Genomic DNA, 23,561 nt, shown 5'->3' on the forward strand with positions numbered 1-23,561 from the left:
AAGCACACTGACTTGGGCAATTGTACTAGCAGGCTAGCACGAAGTCCAATGCTAACATTTGATGGAATGCCACAGAGGTTTAATGAAATGTATTCATCACCGATGTTACGTTAATTCTGCTTTACCACACTCGGAGCAGCAACGCTCACAAACAGCTTAGTAGGCAAGGGTCCAGTCTGTAAATCCTACAATGTGCTACTTATTCCTTGAGTCTCACTTGACAATGGACTGACTCCCATGGACCCGAGCGCTCCATGCACACACTCCATCGGTCCTTCCTACAAAACGTCTTCTGTTGTCAATGGGCCACTTGTTGTCATGTGAGCCAACACAACTGTTGAGGCACAGAGGCTCGCTCACAATGTTCTCATTACATTTTTTTTTTTTTGGGGGGGGGGGCGGGGGGGGGGGGCTTTATCAGTTGGACCACAAGGAACCGTTTGAATGTGCGTCATCTGAGTTGTTATGGTTATTGTTCCTTATGTCTCTGCTTCATCCTCCCGTTCTCCCTCATCATTTTGCTTGTCCTGCTGAGCCAGGGCTCGCTAAATATAGCTGCTTTGGTGTTTACAAGCGTGCGACGCACACACACACATACACACACACAGACACCCTCAGTCCGTTTAACCAGTGTTGCTCTTTGCTGTTATTAGCGAGTGCGAAAATGACTACATGGGTTCGAAATGTTTGCGGCCTGTGAGAGAGGCCCATTTTGTGTTTCGGAGATGATCTTTGCCTGCTGTGTGAAAGGAGCACTTTTCAAAGTATTATGATGTGACACTGGCTTGTAATCAAGGACAATTCACTCTTTGGCTTGGAAACAGTGGCCCAGGATGACTTTATTTAGAGCTCTGTTATATCAGTGGCCCAGCCACGGCACTGTCTAATGTTATGATAGTGTTAATGTAGCTATTCCAATGTGTGTCGCAATGTTTTTCATTTTTGGTAGCATCAAGCTCAATGCAGAGGTGCATTGAGGTATGAGTCATGCGACTTGCATATTTTTCAAGATACGAGCTGTCGTTTGGTCGATTATTCTGCCTTGATCCCTTCGGAAAAGAGGCTGCAAACTGTATTGCCACTCCCGGTTGACGTTTACTGTCGCACTAAACATAAAACAAATGGAATTACATGTTGCAAACCAACCACATAACTTTGCTTTGGAGTGCGTTTCGCTCGATGCTAACATATAACTGGAAAAGCCATAGATGGGCTAAGAAATTGTGTCCATGTGCTGTTGTAAGACTTGAAGCAAAGGATATTTGAATACAAAGTGCAGCAACATTAACACAGACAATATAACAAGATCACTGGCAGATAGCCTTTATCCTCAGCACAAAATAACAAAAATGACTGCAGTTTACTGAGTTACTCTCAGTAGTTGTGAGACTCTTCTTCATTTGTCTGCATGACATTATATGGCCCCTGTTGGCCAAGTTGCGCACACCAGAAGGACCCCCAACCGCAATGAATCAATCATGATACATGAACTGTCTATTTCTAAACTTTCTATTGAAATGTGTTTTAAACTTTTGTAAAATGCAATATAGTAAAGTGTTATTTGACTTATTACAAACACATTACAAATACAAATATTTTTGTTCATGTTTTGGGGGGAGGCTGGAATGGATTCATGGCTTTTCTATTCATTTCAGTGGGTGATGATGATTTGAGGCACAAACGAAGTTCACTTTATGCATCAAAAGAAGTTCACTTTATGCATCTTTTTGCTTGAAAATCTTAATAAGGAATTGAGTTTATCTTCAAGTAAGAAATACTTTGATACTAGTAGATGTTAGGTTTTTTTTCTAGAGATTTTGCCAAGTCGAATTTTCCTGTTCTCTCTGCTATTTTCTCCGAAATTAAATATGTTCCTCATCTATTCATCGCTTGGTTTCGTTGTTTTTTTTTTTTTTAAGACAGGGTTGTAGTGCACCTTTAGGGGGAGCCATGGAGCAACAATGCTCGTCTTCCCTGATATTTCTTTGCCGAGCGTGTTGAGCCACCCCCTTTTTATTTTATGACGGGCATCAGTGGCCCAGTCCATTCATCAGCGTGCGATTGTGTGCTCAAGTGTGCAGAGGCGGTCGGGGAGGGGGCGGTTCTGGTACCGGCTGGCGAGTCGTGAGGCGGCCTGACTCAATGCCAGTGTGCTCTGTCAGGGAATTCCGGGGCCGTGGGCTGACGTCAGCGCGCCAGTGTGCGTGTGCGTGTGCGTGGCTGGCTCTGTCCCTTTAAAAAGTGAGCCGAGCGCAACCCGAGAGCTGCGTGGCTCTTGCGTGCGCGCGTGTGTGTGCGCGTCTACGTGAGTGTGTGTAAAAAGCCACACGGAGACGAGCTCGACGAGGAGCAAGCAACACAGGCGGAGTACGAGGCGCCGTTCTCGGCCACACGTTCGGATCTTGTCCGGGGGAACGCCCGGAGCTCGTTCAGAGGATTACAAAGCTGCTTTTCTCTGGGGATTAAAATTTATTTATTTATTTATTTACGCCAAATTGTGGATGTAAACGAACGCGAGGGACGCGGATACACGTTTGGATTTTGGATGATCGGCATTTTTGTGTTTCCCCTGGTGAGTGCGTGCGCGTTTTAAACTTGTCTCGCGATTATGTCATGTGTGCTGCTTCGAAGTTTTTGTCACGAGACTTACTGGAAGTCTTTTGTTTGTCAATGTGTCGTCGTGGTAAGGACAAACCTTCAAAGAGGTGGCCTGGGGGAATTTTATTACGTGTTCATTTTCCTGCCGTTGACCTCAGTTACACGTTTAGGCTTCTTTATTTTCTATTTACACTCATTCCGCACATGTGGGGGAAATTTATTCGAGTAACTTGCGCGCCATTGGTCTATTTGAGGAGTTTCATTCATTAGTAATAAGCGCTGCTCTGCTCTTGTCCGTTTGCTGGAAATAGACGGGGAGTTTTGAAAACGAAAATGCCTGTGTAAGGAGATCTCACTATTGTGCATGAGTAGGAGTGGGGGGTGGGCCGGCAGCCGTATGAAGTGAATGGCGAGCTGACCCCCCCCCCCCCCCCCCCCCGCCCCCCAAGTCAATCCTGACGCACACAAAGAGACGGATTGAAAGGAAGTGATTTGCATCACCTCTCTGTTTGGCGGGGGAGGGGCACTGTTTGACCCCCAACCCCCACCCCCCACCCTCAGCACCCCGGTTGAATCGGGACACCACAGCAAAGCTGTGTGAGGAGGGGGTTGGCTTCGTTACGTCATCAGACCTGCTGGCTGCCGCGTGCGTTTTTGTGCGCATTTTTACGCAAATTACGCACAGCCAAAAGCAGACAAACGGGACAGTAAAGCGCAAGTGTTGTTGTTTGGTCGAGCCCCCTTGATGTGCGCCGCTCGATTACGGCTCATAAAGTTCTACAGCGGGCCCCCCCCCCGTAGTGTTTGTTGGCCGAGCCCCTCCCCTTTCCAAAAAGCCTTTGAACGCTCACTTCCGAGCTGATCGATTGACATGGAAAAACAGCTTTGATGGTGAGGCTGTAAAAAGCTAAAAGACCCCCCACGCCCACTCCCACGTTTGTCTCGTGTGTGTGTGTGTACTATGAAGACTGCCTTCGATTAAAGTGACACACCCTCCAGTCAACTCAAACAGCCAAGTATTGCTTGAGTATTTTACGGCGTGTGTCATAAGAAATGGGTCAGTAAGTGTAGTGCTTACTCACCGGTTGCGTGGCAACGGGAAACAAGCCGCTGTGTATATTTGCTTTTGTGACACTTTTTTTTTTGGGGGGGGGGGGCATGGGGGTGTCTGCCACCCCGTGACTGCTTTTGTTGCCTTCTCCAGACAGCAAGCGACAGTGCGGATTGGATGACATGCTGAAATAAAGGAAAAAAGGCACCTTTGTGCGTGTGTGTAGCGCGACTGCTTGTGGTGTCGGTTCTCAGCCATGGAGCGAAGGCAGGTGTAGAATAACAGCGCGTACACAGCAAGAGGTCAAGTGTTAACGCAGCTTGTCGGCCCCTCAAAGGGGATGCGAAACATTTGTGTTGACGCCGCGCCACACCAGTGTTGTGTTGCCTTCTACCTTGCGCAGACACCTCAGCTTGTCCTCGTAAGGGTGACACCGAGGAAGCTTTTAAGCGCTCCACAGGCGGCTACGTGTGGAATTCCACCAGGCAGTGAGACTGAGCTTGTATGCGTGCCGATGTTCCCACAGACGCGCTACTTTTCACTTCCTTCGACCACACCGGTCACATTGAAGCCCCATTTATTGCGCTTATATGTTCCAGACACACCTGACATGTCTTAATATATTTTAAAAAGGGGGTTTTAAAGCACACTTTTTAAAGTAGTCTTTTGTACCTATTAGTTCTCCGGAAAAGATGCGCAGCGTGCGTGCTTCAATCCGTTTTGTCATTTCCAGTTGAAGGTGACTGTGAAACTTTGCCCTTTTCTTGCTTTGAATGATCTCTTCCAGTCGAGCGCTGGAAAAGATGAACTGCGTAGTGGCGGCATATGTGTGAAGTCTTTATTTGTTATTTCCCGAGCTGGCTTCAGTATAATTATGAACCGCTTTGAGACTTTATTGGCCAGTTGGGAAAATGACACAGTGGCGTTTTATATACACGTGGTGAAATGAGGCAGGATCCCGCTCGGTTGGAAAAGCGGGAAAGTCCTTCCCTCTTCATGCGGTTGCTCTTGTGGAGAAGAGGCGCTCGTTTGGTCCCAAATGCGCCCGGAGAAACCAACGCCCGGGACGTCCTGCGGACTTTTGCCGCAACAAAGTCAACACGCCGGCCGGGTGGCTGTGATGACGCCACTGCTGCGCTGCGGCCAATCAGATTTCTTGTTTTGTCACTTTGGGGGACGGGGCTCGTTTCAGCCAGCACGCGAGTCACAAGAGGCAAAAGTTGAGGGGAAGTTTGATGATGATGTGGAAATGGAGAGTGACTCGTGCCCGCCTGCGCTTTTGTGTGTCAGCATTCCGGTCCCGGAGTTGACTCATTGTCTTCTGTCTGACGCGTCTCGGTTGAGACGACGACTAGAAATGTTGAGTAATCGCAGCTGTCGCACACACGTAGACGCCTTCACCAAAATCTTAGAGTAGGAAGCAAGGCTTTCTTTCTTTTTTAGTGGGGGGTTTCAACCAAAGCTGACGTGACGTGACGCGCCGTGACGCGAGCCTGGCGCAGTTTATGTCGAACAGGAAGCCGCAGTCGTCAATGCCGGCACCCCATTGGCCGGGCAGGGAGGCCGACTTCCTCTGGCTGTGACGACAGCTTCCTCTTCCCCTCCAAGCTAGCTTCTCCTTCCCTTTCAATGCCAACAAACACACACACACTGGCTGGACACGTCATTAGGTACACCTGCACAATCCAGGCGCTGTCTGCCTTCACCAAGAACCATTTTGAAAAATAATCCAATTGTCTAATCTTATATATGCTATTATTTCCCAAGGTGCTCTTCTCGTGTCTTTTTAATAAACACGAGCAATAAATTGAGCTGTGTTGCAATAAACAAATCAGGCAGCCTGGTTTGACCCCACCACCCCACCCAAAAAAATAATTATTTGCAAGAATAGGTTCTATGCGCCTTCACTAGTCTAAAAATGGCATTGTGATGAATATTGCGTTTGTAGAATGTGAGTTAAGCAGCAAAATCCACTCATTTTTAGTCATCTCAGGGGGCGGCCATCTTGTCACAGGTGCTCAGGTAACGACCAATCACGGCTTACCTGTTTTCTGAAGCTGAGCAAAAATGGCCGCCCCATGAGATGACTAAAAATACAAACGTGTGGATTTTAGCGCTTAACTCATATTCCACAAACGCAATACTCATCACAATTCCGTGTTTAGAATAGTTAAGGCGCATAGAACATATATTCTTGTTAAGAAAAATTTGGGGTTGACTTCCTCCTTCCTTAATATTGTTAATAGACACTGTGACTCCAGTATGTACCTTGTTTTCTCCAAGGTCACATGTAAGCACTTCATGAGCGATACTAAAGGAGAGGCGTCTTCTGATTTGGTTTCCACAAAGTCCCTGCTTTGTGTGACTTTTTTCCAGCATGCCGTGCGCTCTCAAAGCGACTCTCGTCGAGAATCCAGAACAGAGAGCGTCAGAGGGGCGGCTTGAATCGGTTTTGTTTTGACTGCCTGTCGGGGTTGAAGGCTGAGCTGGGCCTGGCCCGAGCACGGCTCAGGCGCCTCGACGTCCGGGTTGGCCTTAACGTGAACCGGCTCAATGCTTCACATAATTGGAAACGGGCTAATGTTTAGCATCGGCGTCACCGTGCTAGAACATTTTAAGCGGTGTATATTTGAACACAAATGTGGAGCAACACGTAGTTGGATAATAGCAATTCTCACAGCCAGGTTTTCTTTATCCTCTGCGAAGAACAACTAATATCGAAGCAGCTTACACAAAGTACATTCAGCTACCTTGACATGAGTGCTATTTTTCCTCTGCATTTGCGTAGCTATGACGGCGAGTGTGGTGGTGGGGGCATTACACCAGATCTAAAGGTGGGGGTTGGGGGGGGGGGGGGATTTTTGATTACCTACAGCCGGTTTGTGTTTTTCGTGGCCTTTCAGTCGAAACAGCCGCCCACCTGTCACTTAGCAGCCTGTTTGTCAAGCACGCTCGCTCGCCTGTACGCAACTTTGGAAACATGACATCGCGGCCTTTGAGAAATTCCCACTCACCTGACTGTAAAGCCACGTTCCGGAACCATTTGGGGGGGGGGGGGGGGGGGGTAAAGCCCTGTCCCTGCTGTGCACGCTGAGTCATCACGCACACACTTTTAGACGCACGTTCATTGTCGTTGGCATCACTTTGCTCGCCCGTGTGTGTGCCGGTGTCCGCCGTCTTGTTTTGCCCAAAGTCTGAATTACCACGACGGAGGTCGAGTTGATCATGTGAAGTCAGCGTCGTACCGTGGACGATTTGACAACAAGGTCTTTTGTGCCGCGTGTGTGTCGCAGCGTCCGGGGCGCCCCCGAGAGATGACCGGCGGCCGAAGCTGAGGCGCAACACGACCGTCACTCGACAACCTGCTGCTGCTCTGGAGGTAAGCAAGCGCGAGCACGTGCGTGTGGAAAGTGGGCGGCCTATCTGCTCTCAGCAAGCATCCCCGCGTGGCTCGGTGGCGGCAGGAGGTGCCGAGATAAGCTCGGGCGGCGTCGGTCCCGACGAGCTAAAAGTATCCCTAGCTTTAAATAGAGCGAGCGAGCGAGCGAGCGAGTTTGTGTGTGTGGGTGCGTGAGAGGACGACGTGCGTATGAGCAGAGCTAATTTGGGAGCACTGGTGGAAGAGAGCGCCGGTACGGATTGGCCGTGCACCATTAACTCATTCGCTGCCAGACATTCTCAGACTCTCTTTTACCCTAACGTTTGAAAAATTTGAAAACAGAAATCAATTCCTGGGATTGAATGGCTGGATTGTGAAAAGACAAATCAATTCGTCAATGGCGGTGGATGAGTTAGATAGGGCTGAACGAGTTTGAAAAATCGTCGAATTGCAAGTTGTTTTTTATCCCACAATTTTGTGATTTAATGTGACTAATTTTTTCAAGGTCCTCTTTTTAACAAATACAAACAATAAATTATACGTGTTAGTCATGTTTAATTGGCATTAGAATTAGGGCTGCACAATATATCGATACCGCGATATTGGTCGATGCAATGTGCATATCGCAAAGACGTGCAATCATTTTCTTCTGGAATTGTCTGCTTTTATCTGAATTTGACCAGTCACACGCAAATTTAAATGTGCATCGCCAGCCAACAGTTGAACATTATCTCGGGCAATTACAATTGATTAGCTAAGAGCACATTGGGTTTGCTTCTCTTGCCATATGAACACATTTCTTTCTTTCATTAGATCATGAAAATGTCATTTCTTTAGGTGTATGTTAAATATCGCAATAATATCGACATCACCCTAGTCAACATCCATATCGCATATTTTTTCAATATCGTGCAGCCCTAGCTAGGATTATGAAAAATATCCTTGGAACAATTTCTGGCCGGACCCCGACATTTTGACAAGGCCCGCTTTAATGGCATGAAGTGCTTTGGAACCCTCTTTGTATGTTGTTGCCGCCGTCCATCATTTGTGTGGTCTGCTGTTCCACGAGCAGCAGGGAGACGAGCCAATCGTCCGTCCGTCCGTGTTTTCCTTTTGTGTGTCTACTTTTCGTGGGCCAACTGTGAAGATGTGTGGGTCTCCTGTCCTCTCTCTTCCCACACTTCCCGCCTTCCATCTCCACTGTTTTTCTCTTTAATCTATCCTTCCGTCCTGCTCAAACCGTCTGTCACTGCCCCCCCCCCCACCGCACCCCACCCCCTTCCTCCATCATGTCTGCTGTAATGAGATTAAACCCCCCGTGTGTCCACCAGGCACGCAATTTATGCACACAGTCGCCCACTTCTCCCACTTGGCAACACTTCCATCATTGCAAACACTTACAGACACACTTGGCACAGCAAGTCTTTTCTTTCTTTTATCATCACAAGGCCTTTGGAAGGATTACAGTAACCAGGGTATGTCCTCAAAGGTGAACCCCCCGCCCACCCCCACGCTCCCCCATAAGCCATCTGGGCCCTGATAATCATCCACTGACTGTTGTGCTCATGCCCCCAACAGGCCGTTTGATGCAGTGCAGCCACAACACACACAAAGGCCTTCATTATGTTCCATTTCAGATTTACGCCGTGATACCGGCAACAAGAATCACACGACTTTGGACCTGAAAAATAAATGTGACCTAATGAAATGCACTCTCCTGTCACAGCTGAAGACAGAGCGAACGGGACAGTCGACGTATTTCAAGCACTGGAGTGAGGCCCTCTCTGTGCTGCAGTGGAGGGCTTCACGGACACGGCTAGTCTGGTGGGTAGAAACACCTCCCATCACTGGAATGGAAAAAAACAACAACAACATATCGTTGCTGTCAGGCGTAATTCTCGTCGTGACAAAATGACAACTTTACAGGAGGTCAAAACAAACAGCAGCTTGTTTGAGTGCCCAGGCACCGCTTCGTTCAGGTTGTTTTATACCGTATATTGACATTGCACACTCACGTCATATAATACTACCTAAAAAAGACGTTCAATCGCTAATCTGATTGCATTGATTAAAAGAGTACAAAAAGCAAGCTGGCGGCAGCCGAGTATTTCAAAGTCTGCCTTCATGTGAAGCCGACATCGTGCAAAAAGCCTTTGCAAATGTCACAACAGCAGAAGTCGGCCCGATACCATACGATACGATATAGCTTCATTTAGGCTAAAAAGGCTTTCACACAACGCCTTTTTAAAGGTTTAAAGCCAGCGGGTGATCGAATGAATAAAAGAATGAGCCAACTAACCCCGTCTTTTAAGTGGATATTAAAATGAAACTGAGACTTACCTCGTGACACCGATCGAGGGTCCTTCTGCAACGAAGCATCGACCCAAATTACACACAGAAGCCAACTTAATCCAGCGAAACGCACTATTTTCACTCGATATTGTCGAGAAAAAACAAAAAACAAAAACAAAACACCCAGATGGTAAATAGAGGCGGCCATTGCGCTACACGGCTTCTGCAGATGGAGGAAATGGAAGTAGTATCACCGCACAAGATTGTTCAGGAGTGGCTGTCAACCTGTTTTTATGCATTTACTATTTTCACCACTTTAAATTGGCTGAAATTGCATAAAAATTACAGACGAAGTAGGGATGTATATATATATATGTACTATATATGTATATATGTGTGATATATATATATATATATATATATATATATATATATATATATATATATATATATATATATATATACACAGAGTATATGTATCATATATAGAGTATATATGATGTATTTTTGGTCTGTGTTGCCATGACATGAAGGCCTCACCAGCCCTTTTTGTGGACAGGCTGGATGCATCACGCAGTGGAGCAGTTTGGCGGGCGTGGCACACGGGATTCCTTCTCTCTGGATGGACTCAACCGGGGACCTTGGGCTCCCGTGGGCGGCCGCGCCTGGCAGCCACCTGGCAGGTGGGTTGCCATACCAACTCAAACACAAACAGATTGTCTAACCACGCACACACACACGCGCGCAACAATGTTATCTTCAAATTGGAGCGTGATGGTTTTGTCGTAAAGCTGACGTGCGTTAAGAGTGTTATTGTTTTTTTTGTTTTTAACTTTTGTAAAGCTGTGCGGTGTAAACGCGTCATTTGATGTCTTATCCTGCCCATCAGATGTTTGCCTGGAATGAGCCAACACCAACTCCTTCCTCATCTACCTCCTGGTCCAATTCACGGACTCAACCAAGCCAATAAATTCTTTAATAATGGGTAAGTCAGTGCAAAATGGAAGCCACATTGCAACTTTAGTTGACTGCTTTTTTAAAAAAATTATTTTAATTTTATTTTTTTCATTTCCAGGCCCATACGAGGAGGGGAGAAGCTGGATCTCCCGCAGCCGATGTTGCCGAGTCTGCCGAGGGAGCAGCTGAGGCCACTTCCTTATCATCCTCTTCATCATCTTCATCCTCCCCCTCCTCACCGAGCATGGGAGCAACTGGGCCAGCTGTACGACTCCCACCACCCTCCCCAAGGACATCCCGGCGTGGCTCTCCCCGAGCACTCGCTCCGCCTCCACCATGGCGGCTACGTGGGCAGCGGCGGGGCCCCCCCTACCCCGCATCTCCCCGCCAGTAGGCCGAACCAACCGCTGAAGGTGAGTTCATGCGCTGGTTGTTGAAGTCAAACGCGACCTCAAACGTTTTCCTCACTCTGCTTGCTGTTAAAGTTTGGGGGTCCTCAGGAGCACCACGCCCCTCGGGGGCCACCACCGCTGGGAGACGACATGTGGGCTCAGGTGCATCAGGTGAGCGCTCTCTAATTGGCGGCGGTCATGTTTCATCACCCAGCCGCCCGCTCGGCAGCAATCACAATTGTCTCTCGCTCCCGTCTCGGCAGAGGGGACACACTGGCAAGATGGCCGCCAGTCAGCTGAAGAGGCCGCGCCCTCCGCTCGGCGAACACTCTGTCATCCAGCACACTCCGGCGCCGTCCGTGCACCCGCCCACCCGCTCGGCCACAGAGGACTGGCCCAGCCCCAGCAAGAGGAAAAAAAGTTCCGATCAGGTCGGGCGAGACTTTTCACTTTGGAATCCCGACAAAAGTCTTTGGCGCGTTCACGCTCACCCTGTCGCATTTGCACCCTGCGCGCAGGTCTCGCATCCTGGCCAGCAGCGCTTCCCTGGACCGGGCCAGGCTTCGCTCTCTCAGCCCCACCACCCCAAAGCGGCCTTCTGGAACCCCCTTCAGAAGGACAACTGTACCTGGCAGCCTCAGAGTTGCGATCGCAAGAACCCGCCCCCGCCGGAGTTCCAAGGCCGACTTGTGAGGACTTTTGCGGTTCTTGGCGCTGCCATCTATGGGGACATCGCAGCAAACATTAATCTAGCGTTTTTGTCTCATTCAGGAGGCCCATAAACAAGCACTAGGCAGCTACCCCCAAAAGACAGCACCGGCCGCACCCTCTCCCTCCACCGCGTCGCCTCCCCTCAACCCGCCTCCTCCGAGCTTCAACGCGGGCTGTGCGCCTCCTCAGCAGAGGGACTGCTTTCAACCTCAGGCTGTCAACCAGCAGTCCCCCCACTCTTCCTATCGCAGCCCCGCTTCCAAGCCGGGGCCGGCTCCTCCCTGCCTGGCCGCGGAGCCCCACAGCCACAGAGGCCCTCTCAGCGCGCCGCCGGCCCCCGGCAGAGGGGACAGAGAGCAGCATCGGCACGCCCAATCTTCACCAGCAAACCCCCCAGCCGGCGCCGGCGGCGCCAGCGCTGTGCCTTACAGCCACTTTCAGCCTCACCCAGGCCTGGGGCAGCGCGGCCCCCCTGCACCTCCACCACCTCCCACCAGCGCCACCTCAGTACCTCAGCAGAGTGGGCCCTATGATGTGTGGAGGTACCAGAGTAGGCCCGGCAGCCACGCCCTGGTGAGTTGTGGACTTGAGGAACGCGCAAAGGTTTGCTTGGGCGAAAAATTTGCTTGTAAAAATTTTGCTTGTTTAGAATTGCTGCGGCTGATTTTGTGTCTATAAATAATGCGTCATGATGCCAAGTGTCAACCGGCGCCGCTGTGCGTAACAATGGCTGCGGTTATTGTTGGCGAGGCAACGGGAGAGAACAAATATTTCGGGCTCGTGTCAACATTTTTTTTAAATGCCCGAAATAAAAATGATCGTGCCTGACGTTGAATCCGGCGTTGCAATTTGGGAGCTGCTGAATGTTCGAAAGGCTGACTTGAGCCAGTCACAAGAAGGAGTCATGCCGCGTCACTTTTGGCAACGTTCTTTTCAACCCTGCGTCCCCGCGCATCCGCGTCATTTCGCTGCGCCGGCAATGCGAATGTCTGACTTCCGATTCCATCACTTGAAACTTCATTTTGCCCCGGCGTTGCTTTCCCAGATTTTTCAGGGTGAAAATCATTGGCGTTACCAAAAGCGTAAACACTTCCACAAACGTTGCCAAAAGCTTTGCGCAAAAGTTAGTGACGTGAACATGCAATTTAGCGGCCATGCGATGAGTGCTGCTCATGATGTTGGTGTCATCCCTCAGGATTCCGGCGTCTCCAGACCTCCAGGGCTGATACCTCATCACCAGCAGAGCCACAATCAGGGTCCAGACAGTCAGCATCAACCTCACGTCAGCCCGCGCCCCGTCAGCTCTACCCGCACCCCTGTCATCACGCCCAATCGTTCCTCCTGCGCCGTCGGTGGCTACGGCAACGGCAGCGGCTCGGATGGCGGTTGCCTGGTGAACGCCGCCAACAGGAACCGGCAGAGGAGTGAGCCAGCGGCCCAAAGCTCCAGCGGAGGCCCCCGCGGAGCCGCCCCCGGCCCTCCGCCGAGTGCCAGCCAGTCTTACCACGAGGTACGAGGAAGACCTCAAGAAAATGCACCCCCCAAAGCCCACAAGGGGAAGACCTCCTTCTATCCTCAGGCTCAAGTGGCGCAGGTTCCTGCGTGTTCGGCGCCGTCGTCTTTGTTCTCCTCAGGGCTCCCCAGGACGGGGGACAGCGTCATTATGAGCAGAGTGACAAAGCCTGTTGCCAGTTCTCCTCCCGTCTACTTGCAATCTTCCAGCCAGCGGCAGGCGTACTGCCAGCGGCAGGTTCATCCAGTTCCCGCTTCGGACCCCCAGTCCATCGTGGAGGCGCTGGACAAGCTGGACGCGGAGCTGGCGGGCCACATGCGAGCCGAGGAGAGGAGGAGGAAGGACAGAGAGGAGGAAGAGCGGCGCAAGCGAGAGTTGGAGATGAAGCAGAAGCACGAGGAGGAGACCAAGAGGAGGGAGCAGGAGAGGAGGGATGAGGAGAGGAAGAAGAGAGAGATGGAGAAACGGGAGGAGGAGGAGCGTCGGCGGAGGAGGGAGTGGCAGCTGCAGGAGCAAGAGAGGAAGAGGAGGGAAGTGGAGCGGCTGCAGGAGGAGGAGGAGGAGAGGAAGAGGAGGGAGTGGGAGAAGCAGGAGCGGGAGCGCAAGAGGAGGGAGTGGGAAAGGCAAGCGGAGGAGAAAAAGAGGCGAGGGGAGGAGGCGCGCCAGAGGTTGGCGAGAGAAAGGGAGGAGGAGGAGGAGGAGAAAAGGAGGCGAGAGGAGGAGGTGATGCGGAAAAAGGCTCAGGAGCAGACTGCCATGGAGAGTCTGGAAAGACTTCTGTGTACCAATGCGCCCCCACCCGCGCGGCCCTGCCCACTAAGACCTGCACCTGCCGGCGCGCCTCCGGGCCCCGCCTCCTCGCAGGCCTCGCCTCCCTACCCGTGGCTGAGCCGCGGCGGCGCCACGGCGGCCGGCGCCGGCCCGGAGCGGCTGCGGCCGCCGCCGCTCACGCCGCAGACGGACTACGCCCGCGAGAAGCAGAGGCAGCGGGAGATGTGGGGCGGCCCCCCCCCAACGCTCAATACCTCAGGGACGAACCAGCAGCAGCCGCTCTACTCTGCCAAGCCCCCCGCCATGCAGGCTGCGCCCAAACAGTCCAAAGACCCGGCCGGCTCTCTGCCCACCCTCCGAGAGCCCCCCAAGCTCTATCAGGCCTTCCCCCGAGAGAACCCGCCGGCCCCCCCCACCTCTGTCTGCGCCCGCCCTGCGTTCGGACACTTCTCCCTTCGAGGAGGAGCCCTCGGAGTTGTCCACGCTGCTCCCCGACGGCCTGGCCAACATCATGGCCATGCTGGACGAATCCATCAAGAAGGAGGAGGAGATGTACAGCGAGGGGCTCCTCGATACGTTTGCGCCGAGCGTCCCTCCCGTCAAGACTTACCTTTGTGCCCCCGACCTCCTCCCGGCGCTCAAGCATCAGCCAAATCAGGAAGACTTCAGCGCCGATCCCCTCGCCAGCCCGCCCGTTCTCAGCCGCCAAGGCTCGCTGGCGTCCCCGTGCAGCCGGACGTCCTCGCTTAACGAGGAGGTGGAGGACGAGGAGGAGCAGGAGCAGGAGCAGGATTTCCTCAAACGCTCTCCCCACAACACGGGAGTGGGAGTGGGGAACAGCACCTACCGCCACAGTGACCTGGCCAAACTTTACGGTCTTCCAGAGCAGGCCAAAAGCGAGCCGGATGAGGAGGAGGAGGAGGAGGAGGAGGAGGAGGAGGAGGACGATTCCGAGACCCCGTCGTGCTCCCCGCCACCTCAAAGACCCCACCTCCACCAAACGGGCGTCAACAGCATCTTCAAGTCTTTGTCCACAGACCTGGAGAGCCAGAAGTACGCGTACCGAGGCGGACCGTTTGGGAGACCCCCGCCGTCGGCTCTGCTTGGGGTCAAATATTCCTCGTCGCTCTCGCTGGGCCCCGACATTTGCCGCCAACAGCGCGGCGGCTCGCCCGCGTCCGATTCCAGTCCAGCCGTCCCTCCTCCAAAGTTGTCCCCGCCCCGCCCGCCTGAAGACCACAGCGTGAAGGCGGAGCCTGCTGATGAAAGGGAGCCAGCGGGAAGGCTTGTCCAAAAGGAGATCACGCCCGCCGTAACGCTTTACCGAGCCGCGAAGGACGAGCGACCTTTGACCACCATCTCCGAGTTGTCGCTGGCCGAGCTGACCGACGGCGGCTGCGGGGCCGCGATCTGCCGCGAGCCCGACCAGCCGGCGCGCCGCGCCAAGGCCGAGGACGGATGCAAGGCGGGGAAAGTCAAGGAGCGACACAAGGACAGAGAGCGGGAGAAAGAGAAGAAGAGGAAGCACGCCCACGGCCACAAGCAGGAAGACGCGAAAGACAGGAAGAAGCACCGGGACAAGCGGGACGAGGCGCTCTTCTCCTCTTCTTCGTTGTCGTCGTCCAGCGGCGGCCACAGGCGGCACAAGGAGGGCAAGAGCCACAAGGACAAGAAGGACCGACGGATCCTGTGCGACCTCAACCTCCAGAGCAAGGAGGGAAAGAGCCGCAGTCACCACGACGGCGAGAAAAAGAAGCGCAAGGACGCGTCCGGCGCCACCTCCGCCGGCGAGGGCGAGCACGGCGAGTGGCGGTCGAAGAAAAGCGGCCATTCGGGCTCGCCGCTGGACTTGCTGAAGCTGAAGGCGCTGTCGGACGGCCCCCCCAAAGAGCTGAAGATCCGACTGATCAAAGTGGAGAGCGGCGACCGAGAGACCTTCATCGCCTCCGAGGTGGAGGACAAGAGGATCCCCCTGGGGGAGATCAGCATCAAGAACACGGCCGCCGAAATCATCCGATCGTGCAAGTGAGTCCGGCGGGCTTTTCGCGAGAGCGCCTCCCAACGCCCGCTCTAATAACCGTCTCTGCGTTTTGTCTCAGGGGGGCGCGAGTGAAGGGGAAGTTCAGGGAGTCTCTCTTGCTGCCGGCCTTCTCCGTCAAGCCGGTCATGACGTCGGAGGAGCCCATTCCGAGGGAGAAGCTCAACCCTCCCACACCCAGCATTTATGTAAGACGCTTGACTCCAATTGGGGACTTTTTGCCCTTGATGGGAAAGAGAAAAAAAAAAGAAAAAAGCATAGAGCCAATTCCTGCCAATGCTCATTATTCCTTCTTGTGTCGCGCAGCTGGAGAGCAAGAGGGATGCCTTCTCTCCCGTGCTGCTGCAGTTCTGCACCGACCCAAAGAACCCCGTCACCGTCATCCGAGGACTGGCCGGATCTCTGCGGATCAGTAAGTTTGCGCCGATGCTTTGCCCTCCACAAGTCGCAGGCGCTGATGCGAACGCTTCCCTCTCGTTCGTCAGACTTGGGCCTGTTTTCCACCAAATCGCTGGTGGAGGCCAACGCGGAGCAGGCGGTGGAGGTGAGGACGCAGGTGCAGCAGCCGGCCGACGAGAACTGGGACCCCAGCGGGACGGGTCAGACGTGGCCCTGCGAGAGCAGCCGCTCCCACACCACCATCGCCAAGTACGCTCAGTACCAAGCGTCCAGCTTCCAGGAGAGTCTGCAGGTGAGGGCCGCGACACAGCGCCGGGGAGCGCCGGGGAGCGCCGGGGAGCCGCGGTCCGAGCGGCGACGGTGTGACAATGCCGTTGTGTTAGGAGGAGAAAGGGAGCGACGAGGAGGAGGACGAGGAGGAGGAGGAGGAGGAGGAGGACGACGACGAGCAAGGAGATGACAAGAAGCCGCCCGGCAACTCGGAAACCCCAACCAAGGACAACAACGCAAAAGAAAGTAGCAGGTAAAGATTTTGATGACAAAGCCCAACCGGCCCGGAGAATTCATCAAATGCAAATTCCAGTCAGTGTAGTCGGATGCAATTCTTTCTGACTTATTGACTCACTTGCTCGGTAGAATTGTGTGAAGTTGTCGTAGTGGACGCTTAAAAGACTGCGAGTCCCATGCAAGCCCACTAGTTGAAACGGGGCATTCTGATCAATATTGCGTTTAACCACTCGTTTTTCGCCATCTCCGGGGGCGGCCATTTTGTCTTCTGTCGACTGAAAATGACCTCACGACCGCTCACAGCGACCGATCACGGCTCAGATTCAGAAAGCAGGTCAGCCGCGATGGGTCGTGGTGAGCGCTTGTGAGGTCATTTTCAGGCGACAGAAGACAAAATGGCCGCCCCCGGAGACGGCGAAAAACGAGTGCATTTTGCTGCTCAACCTATATTCTACAAATGCAAAATGAATCCGAATGCCGTGTTTCAACTAGTGGGCCTGCTGGGAAGAACATATTCTTGAAAAAAATTGGTTTGGGTTGACTTTCGCTTTAACAACTTAACACCTCTAATAGAAGTCGATAATGAAACCCTCTTTCATTTTTAAATCATGGTTCATTTTAGTGTAAGCATAACCTATTACACCAAAACATTTACGTAGAATAAATCTGATCTTGTTTTTTGTAATCCGGATTAACTTGTGTCTGTTCAAAATTATGTGGGAAGAGGATCGTGAAAAAGTAATCGCATATGAAATGGCAATATTTTATGCACAATACTTGATGGTGTGATTGTCCACAGCGGCGAGCAGAAACCAGTGGGGAAGATCATTAAATTTGGCACCAACATTGACCTGTCGGATCCCAAAAGGTAAGCGTTGCCGTTGAGTCACTCGCGTGCCGATGGCGCCCCCAGGCAAGGCTGACAACGACAACACCGGCTTGCGTCGTTCAGGTGGAAACCGCAATTGCAGGAGCTCCAAAAGCTGCCCGCCTTCATGCGCGTGGCGTCCAGCGGCAACATGCTGAGCCACGTGGGACACACCATCCTGGGCATGAACACCGTCCAGCTCTACATGAAGGTGCCGGGCAGCCGGACGCCAGGTGAGCCTTTTGCTAGCTAACAGCGGCAGCGAGCCCGCGAACGCAAGCGCCTAACCGGGCTGGTGTGCGATGCTCCGATGTCGCAGGCCACCAGGAGAACAACAACTTTTGCTCGGTGAACATCAACATCGGCCCCGGAGACTGCGAGTGGTTCTCTGTGCACGAGAACTACTGGCAGGCCATCAACGACTTCTGTGAGAAGTGAGTAGCGGAGAAAACGACAACACAAATCCGTGAAGGGCTCGCCGGTAGGGATGGGAATGGAAAAAGTCATTCCGTCGTTTGTTTGCTCGTTTGGGCATTCCAAATTTGCCTTGTTTGATTTTCTGGCTATTTCTTTCCCCGTAATCGTCTCATGTCTTTCTGGCAATGTCAGATTGTTTTTTTCTTGTTGAAAATAATAATGATACTAATAATATTGCCGCGCTCAATGATAGCGTTTTTGCTCTTATTCACGTTTTGTTCATGTAAATTACAACTTTAATTTTTTTTTCTTTTCACATCCCATTATATTCTCACAGTTAGTTTTCTCCAAAAAGAAGTGCAACTTCTCATCTAATGACTTCCACCCTGAATTTCACAATATTGCAATTTAAAAAAAAAAAAAAAAAATCAACCAATCAACACACAATGACTCCCAACTTGCGTAAGAGTTGAAGTAAGCTGAAAGCAATTTGTGATGACTGAAAAAATGAATGAAGTTTAACGCAACTGCAGCGACGTGACCACATCACCCGCAAATACCGTTACCGAAGCTGTCAACGAACGGGGTCCAGATATATATATTTTTTTCATCCCATTTGCCACCCCCAAATTCAGAGCGCAAATTGCTTGCGTTTGCCACAGGCACGGGGTGGACTACCTGACCGGCTCCTGGTGGCCCGTGTTGGAGGACCTCTACAACGCCAACATCCCGGTGTACCGCTTCATCCAGAGGCCCGGCGACCTGGTGTGGATCAACGCCGGCACCGTTCACTGGGTTCAGGCCGTGGGCTGGTGCAACAACATCGCCTGGAACGTGGGACCCCTGAACGGTAAGCGGACGTCGCGGCCGTGCGGAGAAAGTGGCGCGGATGAAGTGCAACGGTGTTGCTCCGTGCAGCTTACCAGTACCAGCTGGCCCTGGAAAGGTTTGAGTGGAACGAAGTGAAGAAGGTCAAGTCCATCGTACCCATGATTCACGTGTCGTGGAACGTGGCCCGCACGCTCAAGATCACGGACCCGGACACCTACAAGATGATCAGGTGAGGACGACTTTGGGATCTTGTCACTTCAATCAGCACAGTTCATTCATTCAAAATGACGGGCCAAGCTCTGACGCAAGTGGATTTTCGTCCGTCAAAAGAATCGTCACTAACTGCATCCGTCGGTCCGCTACTGACGGATGCCCGTTTTGCCGTCCTTCTTTTCTTTTCTGGTCCCCCCGACCAACCGACTTCGGACAGACTAACTGAAGGATGGACTGACTGACTGACTGACTGACTGACTGACTGACGATTACAATTCGGTTTGTCACAAAAAAATGACGGACCAGCAAAATGTATTCAAATGCCCGCCTCTGCACAATTGGACATCTAGAGTAAAGTCAAGAGAGTTAGCTCTTTGAATACAGTCTACCACCTTCAAATTTCCAAAGGTCCGCCATTTCCATGAGCTTATCGCTTCCGTTTTGATACACGGTGATCTTATCCAAAGGTCCTGACAACTGCAAACCATAGTTAATGTTTTTTTTTTTTTTTAATGGTTTTGACAATTTGAGGTTATTAATCATTTTCTGAACCACGTGACATCATTAACAATTTTTACTCAGGGGAGTCATGATCTTTGTAAGATGCGTTTACTGCTCTCTGTGGAGAAAATGAAGGATGCAGTTTGAATTGGAAGACGTGTAGTCTAGACGGCTGCACATGATGATTTTTTTTCTCTCTCTCGACGTTGCTTGCAGACACTGTTTGCTGCAGTCCATGAAGCACATCCAGATCCTGCGTGACCAGCTGGTGGCTCAGGGCAAGAAGATCTCCTACCAGGGCCGAGTCAAGGACGAGCCTGCCTACTACTGCAACGAGTGTGACGTGAGTGCACCCCGATTGGCGTCGAGTCACAGCTCAAAAAGTCAGCGCCGTACTCCTCTGTGTAGCCTTGATGTGGTGCTTGCGCCCTCTAAAGGCCATCACTGCAAACTACAAGCACAACAATAAACCGAAAGGACCGGATCACGAGTACGCCCCCCCCCCTCCATCGCGGTGTTTACGTTCCAGACCCTATTTCTTGGCAAGCTCCTTAAACATACTTTTACAACAAAAATAAACACATTTAGACACATATAATCTATTGAGAGAGAGAGAGCAAGAAGAGCAATGGCTAACACCAAAATATTGCACAAACAGTCTTACGGTGTACCCAGCCTTGAATGTGTTTACATTTAAGCAAGTTCTGTTTTTCCCAAACAAACTTAACTTCATCATTTCACAAAAAGATGTGCATTGTAAAATGAGCCATCACTTTCTGGGGGCTCAAAAAGCAGGATTACATCATCATTACATCATCATTACATCATTCTCAACAAAAAGGTGACTGTGCTGTAATATAGCACGTCCTGTTTTGTTGTTCTTCTGTCTAATTTACAGCTAACCAAAAAGGTGTCCCGCCATCTAGGGGTCACCAGTGGAATTACACCTGATATAAATGAGCATTAGACCAAAATTGTCATTAACTCATTCAATGGCAGCAATTTTCAAAAAAAAGAGGAACCAACCAATTTAGAGCATTCCGACTGATATTTCAAGGCTCGCCAAATAATTTGTTTTGGGACTACGTCAACACAGAAACTACCAAACGAAAGATTAAACTCTCTTCTTTCATCACACACGAAAAAGTTTTTGTCTACCTGATTCCATTTTTTGTAACCAGCGGTAGAATATTGGTTGGTTTCACCCAAGTCACCTATTTTAGATTTATAAGTGCAGAAAACACGCCTTTTGTGAAAAGATTTATTTGAGCTTTTCTTTAGCGACATCTCAAACATCTGAACAGTCATTTTCTTTCATAAAATGCCAACAACAATGAAAATGTGCTTTTGTTGGCAAAATAATGGTTTTACAAATATCACCAGTGTAACAATTTCACATTTGAGAAACGTTACCAACAATTTAGTATTAACTACTACTTTCATCCTACAAAAGTAGTAGTAGTATTTAGTAGTGTGTGTATGCATGCATGTCTATGTGTGTGTGTACTGTATATATGTTAATCATGTCTTGGAAATTTAAGTAATCTCGTTCTTCTGTGACACTCTTTGTAGTAGACTTAACATGACAAACACTTTGATCAATCACCAGCTGCTTCAAGCGTCAAGCAGCAATTTTTTTTTTTTTACGTGCTCATCTCATCCAAAAGAGAGCCAACTCTGCCATCTGGTGGCCACACCATTTACTTTGCCAGCTTAATGATCAAACCAGAGTTGACCACGACTTTTCTCCAGCCAAGAGCATTCAAAGAGTTCCTCGCACATACAAAACAAAAGAATGGCGAGCCGGCGATGGCGGTGGGCTTACCGTGCGATCTTTGGGCTGCAGGTGGAGGTGTTCAATTTGCTGTTTGTGACGAGCGAGAGCAGCAGCAGGAAGACGTACGTGGTGCACTGCGAAGACTGCGCCCACGAGCGCACGCCCAACCTGACCAACGTGGTGGTGCTGGAGCAGTACTCCATGGAGGAGCTCACCGCCACGTACGATTCCTTCAGCCTGGTACGCCAACTCGCCGCCGCCTTCGTCGCCTCGGCTCGTCCTTTCTCTTACCGCCACTCGTCATTTCTCTCTTCCAGGCCTCCTGCGCATCCTCCTCCAGTTGCTCCTCCTCCTCCTCCTCCTCCTCCTCCTCCTCCTCCTCCTCCCCCTCCTCGTCGTCGTCGTCGTCGTCGTCACGGTGACCGGAGTCCTCCCTTCCCACGTGTCCCCAGCCACAACCAAAACTCCTGCCAGTCAGGACAAAAGGAAGAAAAAAAAAAAAAAAACAACAACAAAACAAACAACACTTTCAACGTTGATTCTTGAAGGTAGTCGAATGGGCTTGTTTACTCGATTTTACTGTTTACAGATCAAGACGCAGCAGTTTACGCCTCTCAGATGGTGCTTTGTGAAACAACTCTTTCTTCTCTTGTTGTCTTGAATACTGAATACATTTGTACATGCTGTTTGCTTTTAAGATAAAAGTAATTTATTTGTTTTCTTAAACTAGATTCGCCTAGATATATATACCACATTGGCCTTGTCACTTGTATTTACAAAAGAGAAAATGGACAAAAAGACTAATAATAGAGAATATGGAGGTTTTTTTCTAAAGCATTAAGAATTTTGAAATGTACAATTGTGAGGAATGCTTCAAGAAGACATACGGGTTTTCATAATGGTTTTTTTTTGTTGTTTTTTTTTTAAATTGCCGGGTTTCATTTGATCTTTGTGTGTGTGTTTTTTTTAATGACTTCCTACATGTATCGCTCCTGGAAATGATGAATATTCAAAGTTGTTTTGTTTTTGTTTGCTTGGTGCTCGCCTGCTTGTTTTGATCCAGTATGTCTGTGTCCTCTTGGAGAGGGGAAAATGTACATTTAATTTAAAAACATTCCCTCTATTTATTGGACAGCGACGTTTCGAAGCAAAACAAAACAGGGCTTTCCTTCATTTTCATGCTGTCCTTTGATGATGCAGTTCCCCCCCCCCCCACTTCTAATGTATATGAAATGCTATAACGCCACATTTTCCTGTAGACTAAAGACACACCGCTCACGTAGAATTTGTATGATCATTCATTTTCGGGGGTATTTTAGATGAAACGTCATTGATTTTATTCTGTAATCTGATGAGTGTGACGATGGGATCGATGGTGCTAAAAATTCTCTTTCTTTGTTTTCATGAGAATTCTATTTTTCCTGTTGCAATATTACCATTTTCCTTCTTTGTCTTCATCTATTTATAACTGCACTGTGTAGAAAGTTTGTACACACACACACACACACACACACATACACACTCACACCAAACTGAGCCAGACTTGTCTTAAAACACTTTGTGAACTTGTGTGACATGATTATGACTATTAATAAACCGAGACGAATTGTATACCCTGGCTGGTCACCTCTCAAAAACACGACAAAAGCAGGATGGCGGTTGCATGTAGACTGGAGGAAGGACGCTGCACAAGTGGCAATGGGTCACAGGAAGTAGTGGACTGGAACTTCCTGTCATTGACAAGCTGTGGGGGTTCTAGCCATAAATTAAAAAAAAAAAAAAGATAATGAAGCATTTAACTAATGGCCACTTTGTGAGGTACAACTACAAGTCGTGGTTGGTATTGAAAGCCTTGCGACGTGCACCTAGCTTGATATGTGGCGGCTTTAGAGTGCCTCATTGTCTGCTATGAGTGCGCGCGCGCCACATTGGGTAAAGGGGAAGCGAAAGGAGTGGGGAAAAATCTAAAACCTGACTTGTCACTAAACGCGTGGAGCAGGGCTTTGGGTAGGCTGGAAGTTTTAGAGTGCCTCGTTGTTGTGAGAAGGAAAAAAACCCCACAATGACCCAGTGGTGTTTTCAGAAGTGGATATGTTTTCATTCATGAGTGTAAAAATCCGGCATAAGCAGAACAAACGTTTTTCATCCAAAATATTTTTTGGTCTCAAAAATACCAAACTTGTTTTCTTAGTGTACCACTATAGTATGTCTTCTGACAAATATTACACTGCACTTTTTTGCGGTATTTTTTTTTTTTCCAGTTTTCCAGCTGTAATGTACCACCTTATAAAATTTCAATCCAAAAATGACATCACACGCTTATTGCTAAACTTAAACGATCGCCCT

The 23,561-nt window shown here is 50.2% G+C and overlaps 1 protein-coding gene across 1 annotated transcript; it reads left to right on the top strand.

The window, feature by feature from the left end:
* Positions 1 to 1,892: 1,892 nt before the first annotated feature.
* On the top strand, positions 1,893 to 22,826 carry LOC147150889 (uncharacterized). Its single transcript, XM_086056580.1, is given in 24 exon segments — positions 1,893 to 2,572; positions 6,943 to 7,028; positions 8,755 to 8,852; positions 9,880 to 10,003; positions 10,210 to 10,305; positions 10,396 to 10,690; positions 10,763 to 10,840; positions 10,933 to 11,100; positions 11,188 to 11,358; positions 11,441 to 11,953; positions 12,576 to 14,083; positions 14,085 to 15,689; positions 15,764 to 15,890; positions 16,009 to 16,114; positions 16,188 to 16,393; positions 16,485 to 16,624; positions 17,408 to 17,476; positions 17,561 to 17,709; positions 17,796 to 17,910; positions 18,556 to 18,743; positions 18,812 to 18,953; positions 19,655 to 19,781; positions 21,285 to 21,455; positions 21,533 to 22,826. Coding segments are annotated over 21 exon segments (6,198 nt in total). The 5' UTR covers positions 1,893 to 2,572; positions 6,943 to 7,028; positions 8,755 to 8,852; positions 9,880 to 9,884; the 3' UTR covers positions 21,638 to 22,826.
* The last annotated feature ends 735 nt before the right edge of the window (positions 22,827 to 23,561 follow it).

This window comes from Filicampus tigris, chromosome 2, assembly GCF_054856515.1.
Source record: "Filicampus tigris isolate MCC_2025a chromosome 2, RoL_Ftig_1.0, whole genome shotgun sequence".
NCBI classification, from domain to species: Eukaryota; Metazoa; Chordata; class Actinopteri; order Syngnathiformes; family Syngnathidae; genus Filicampus; species Filicampus tigris.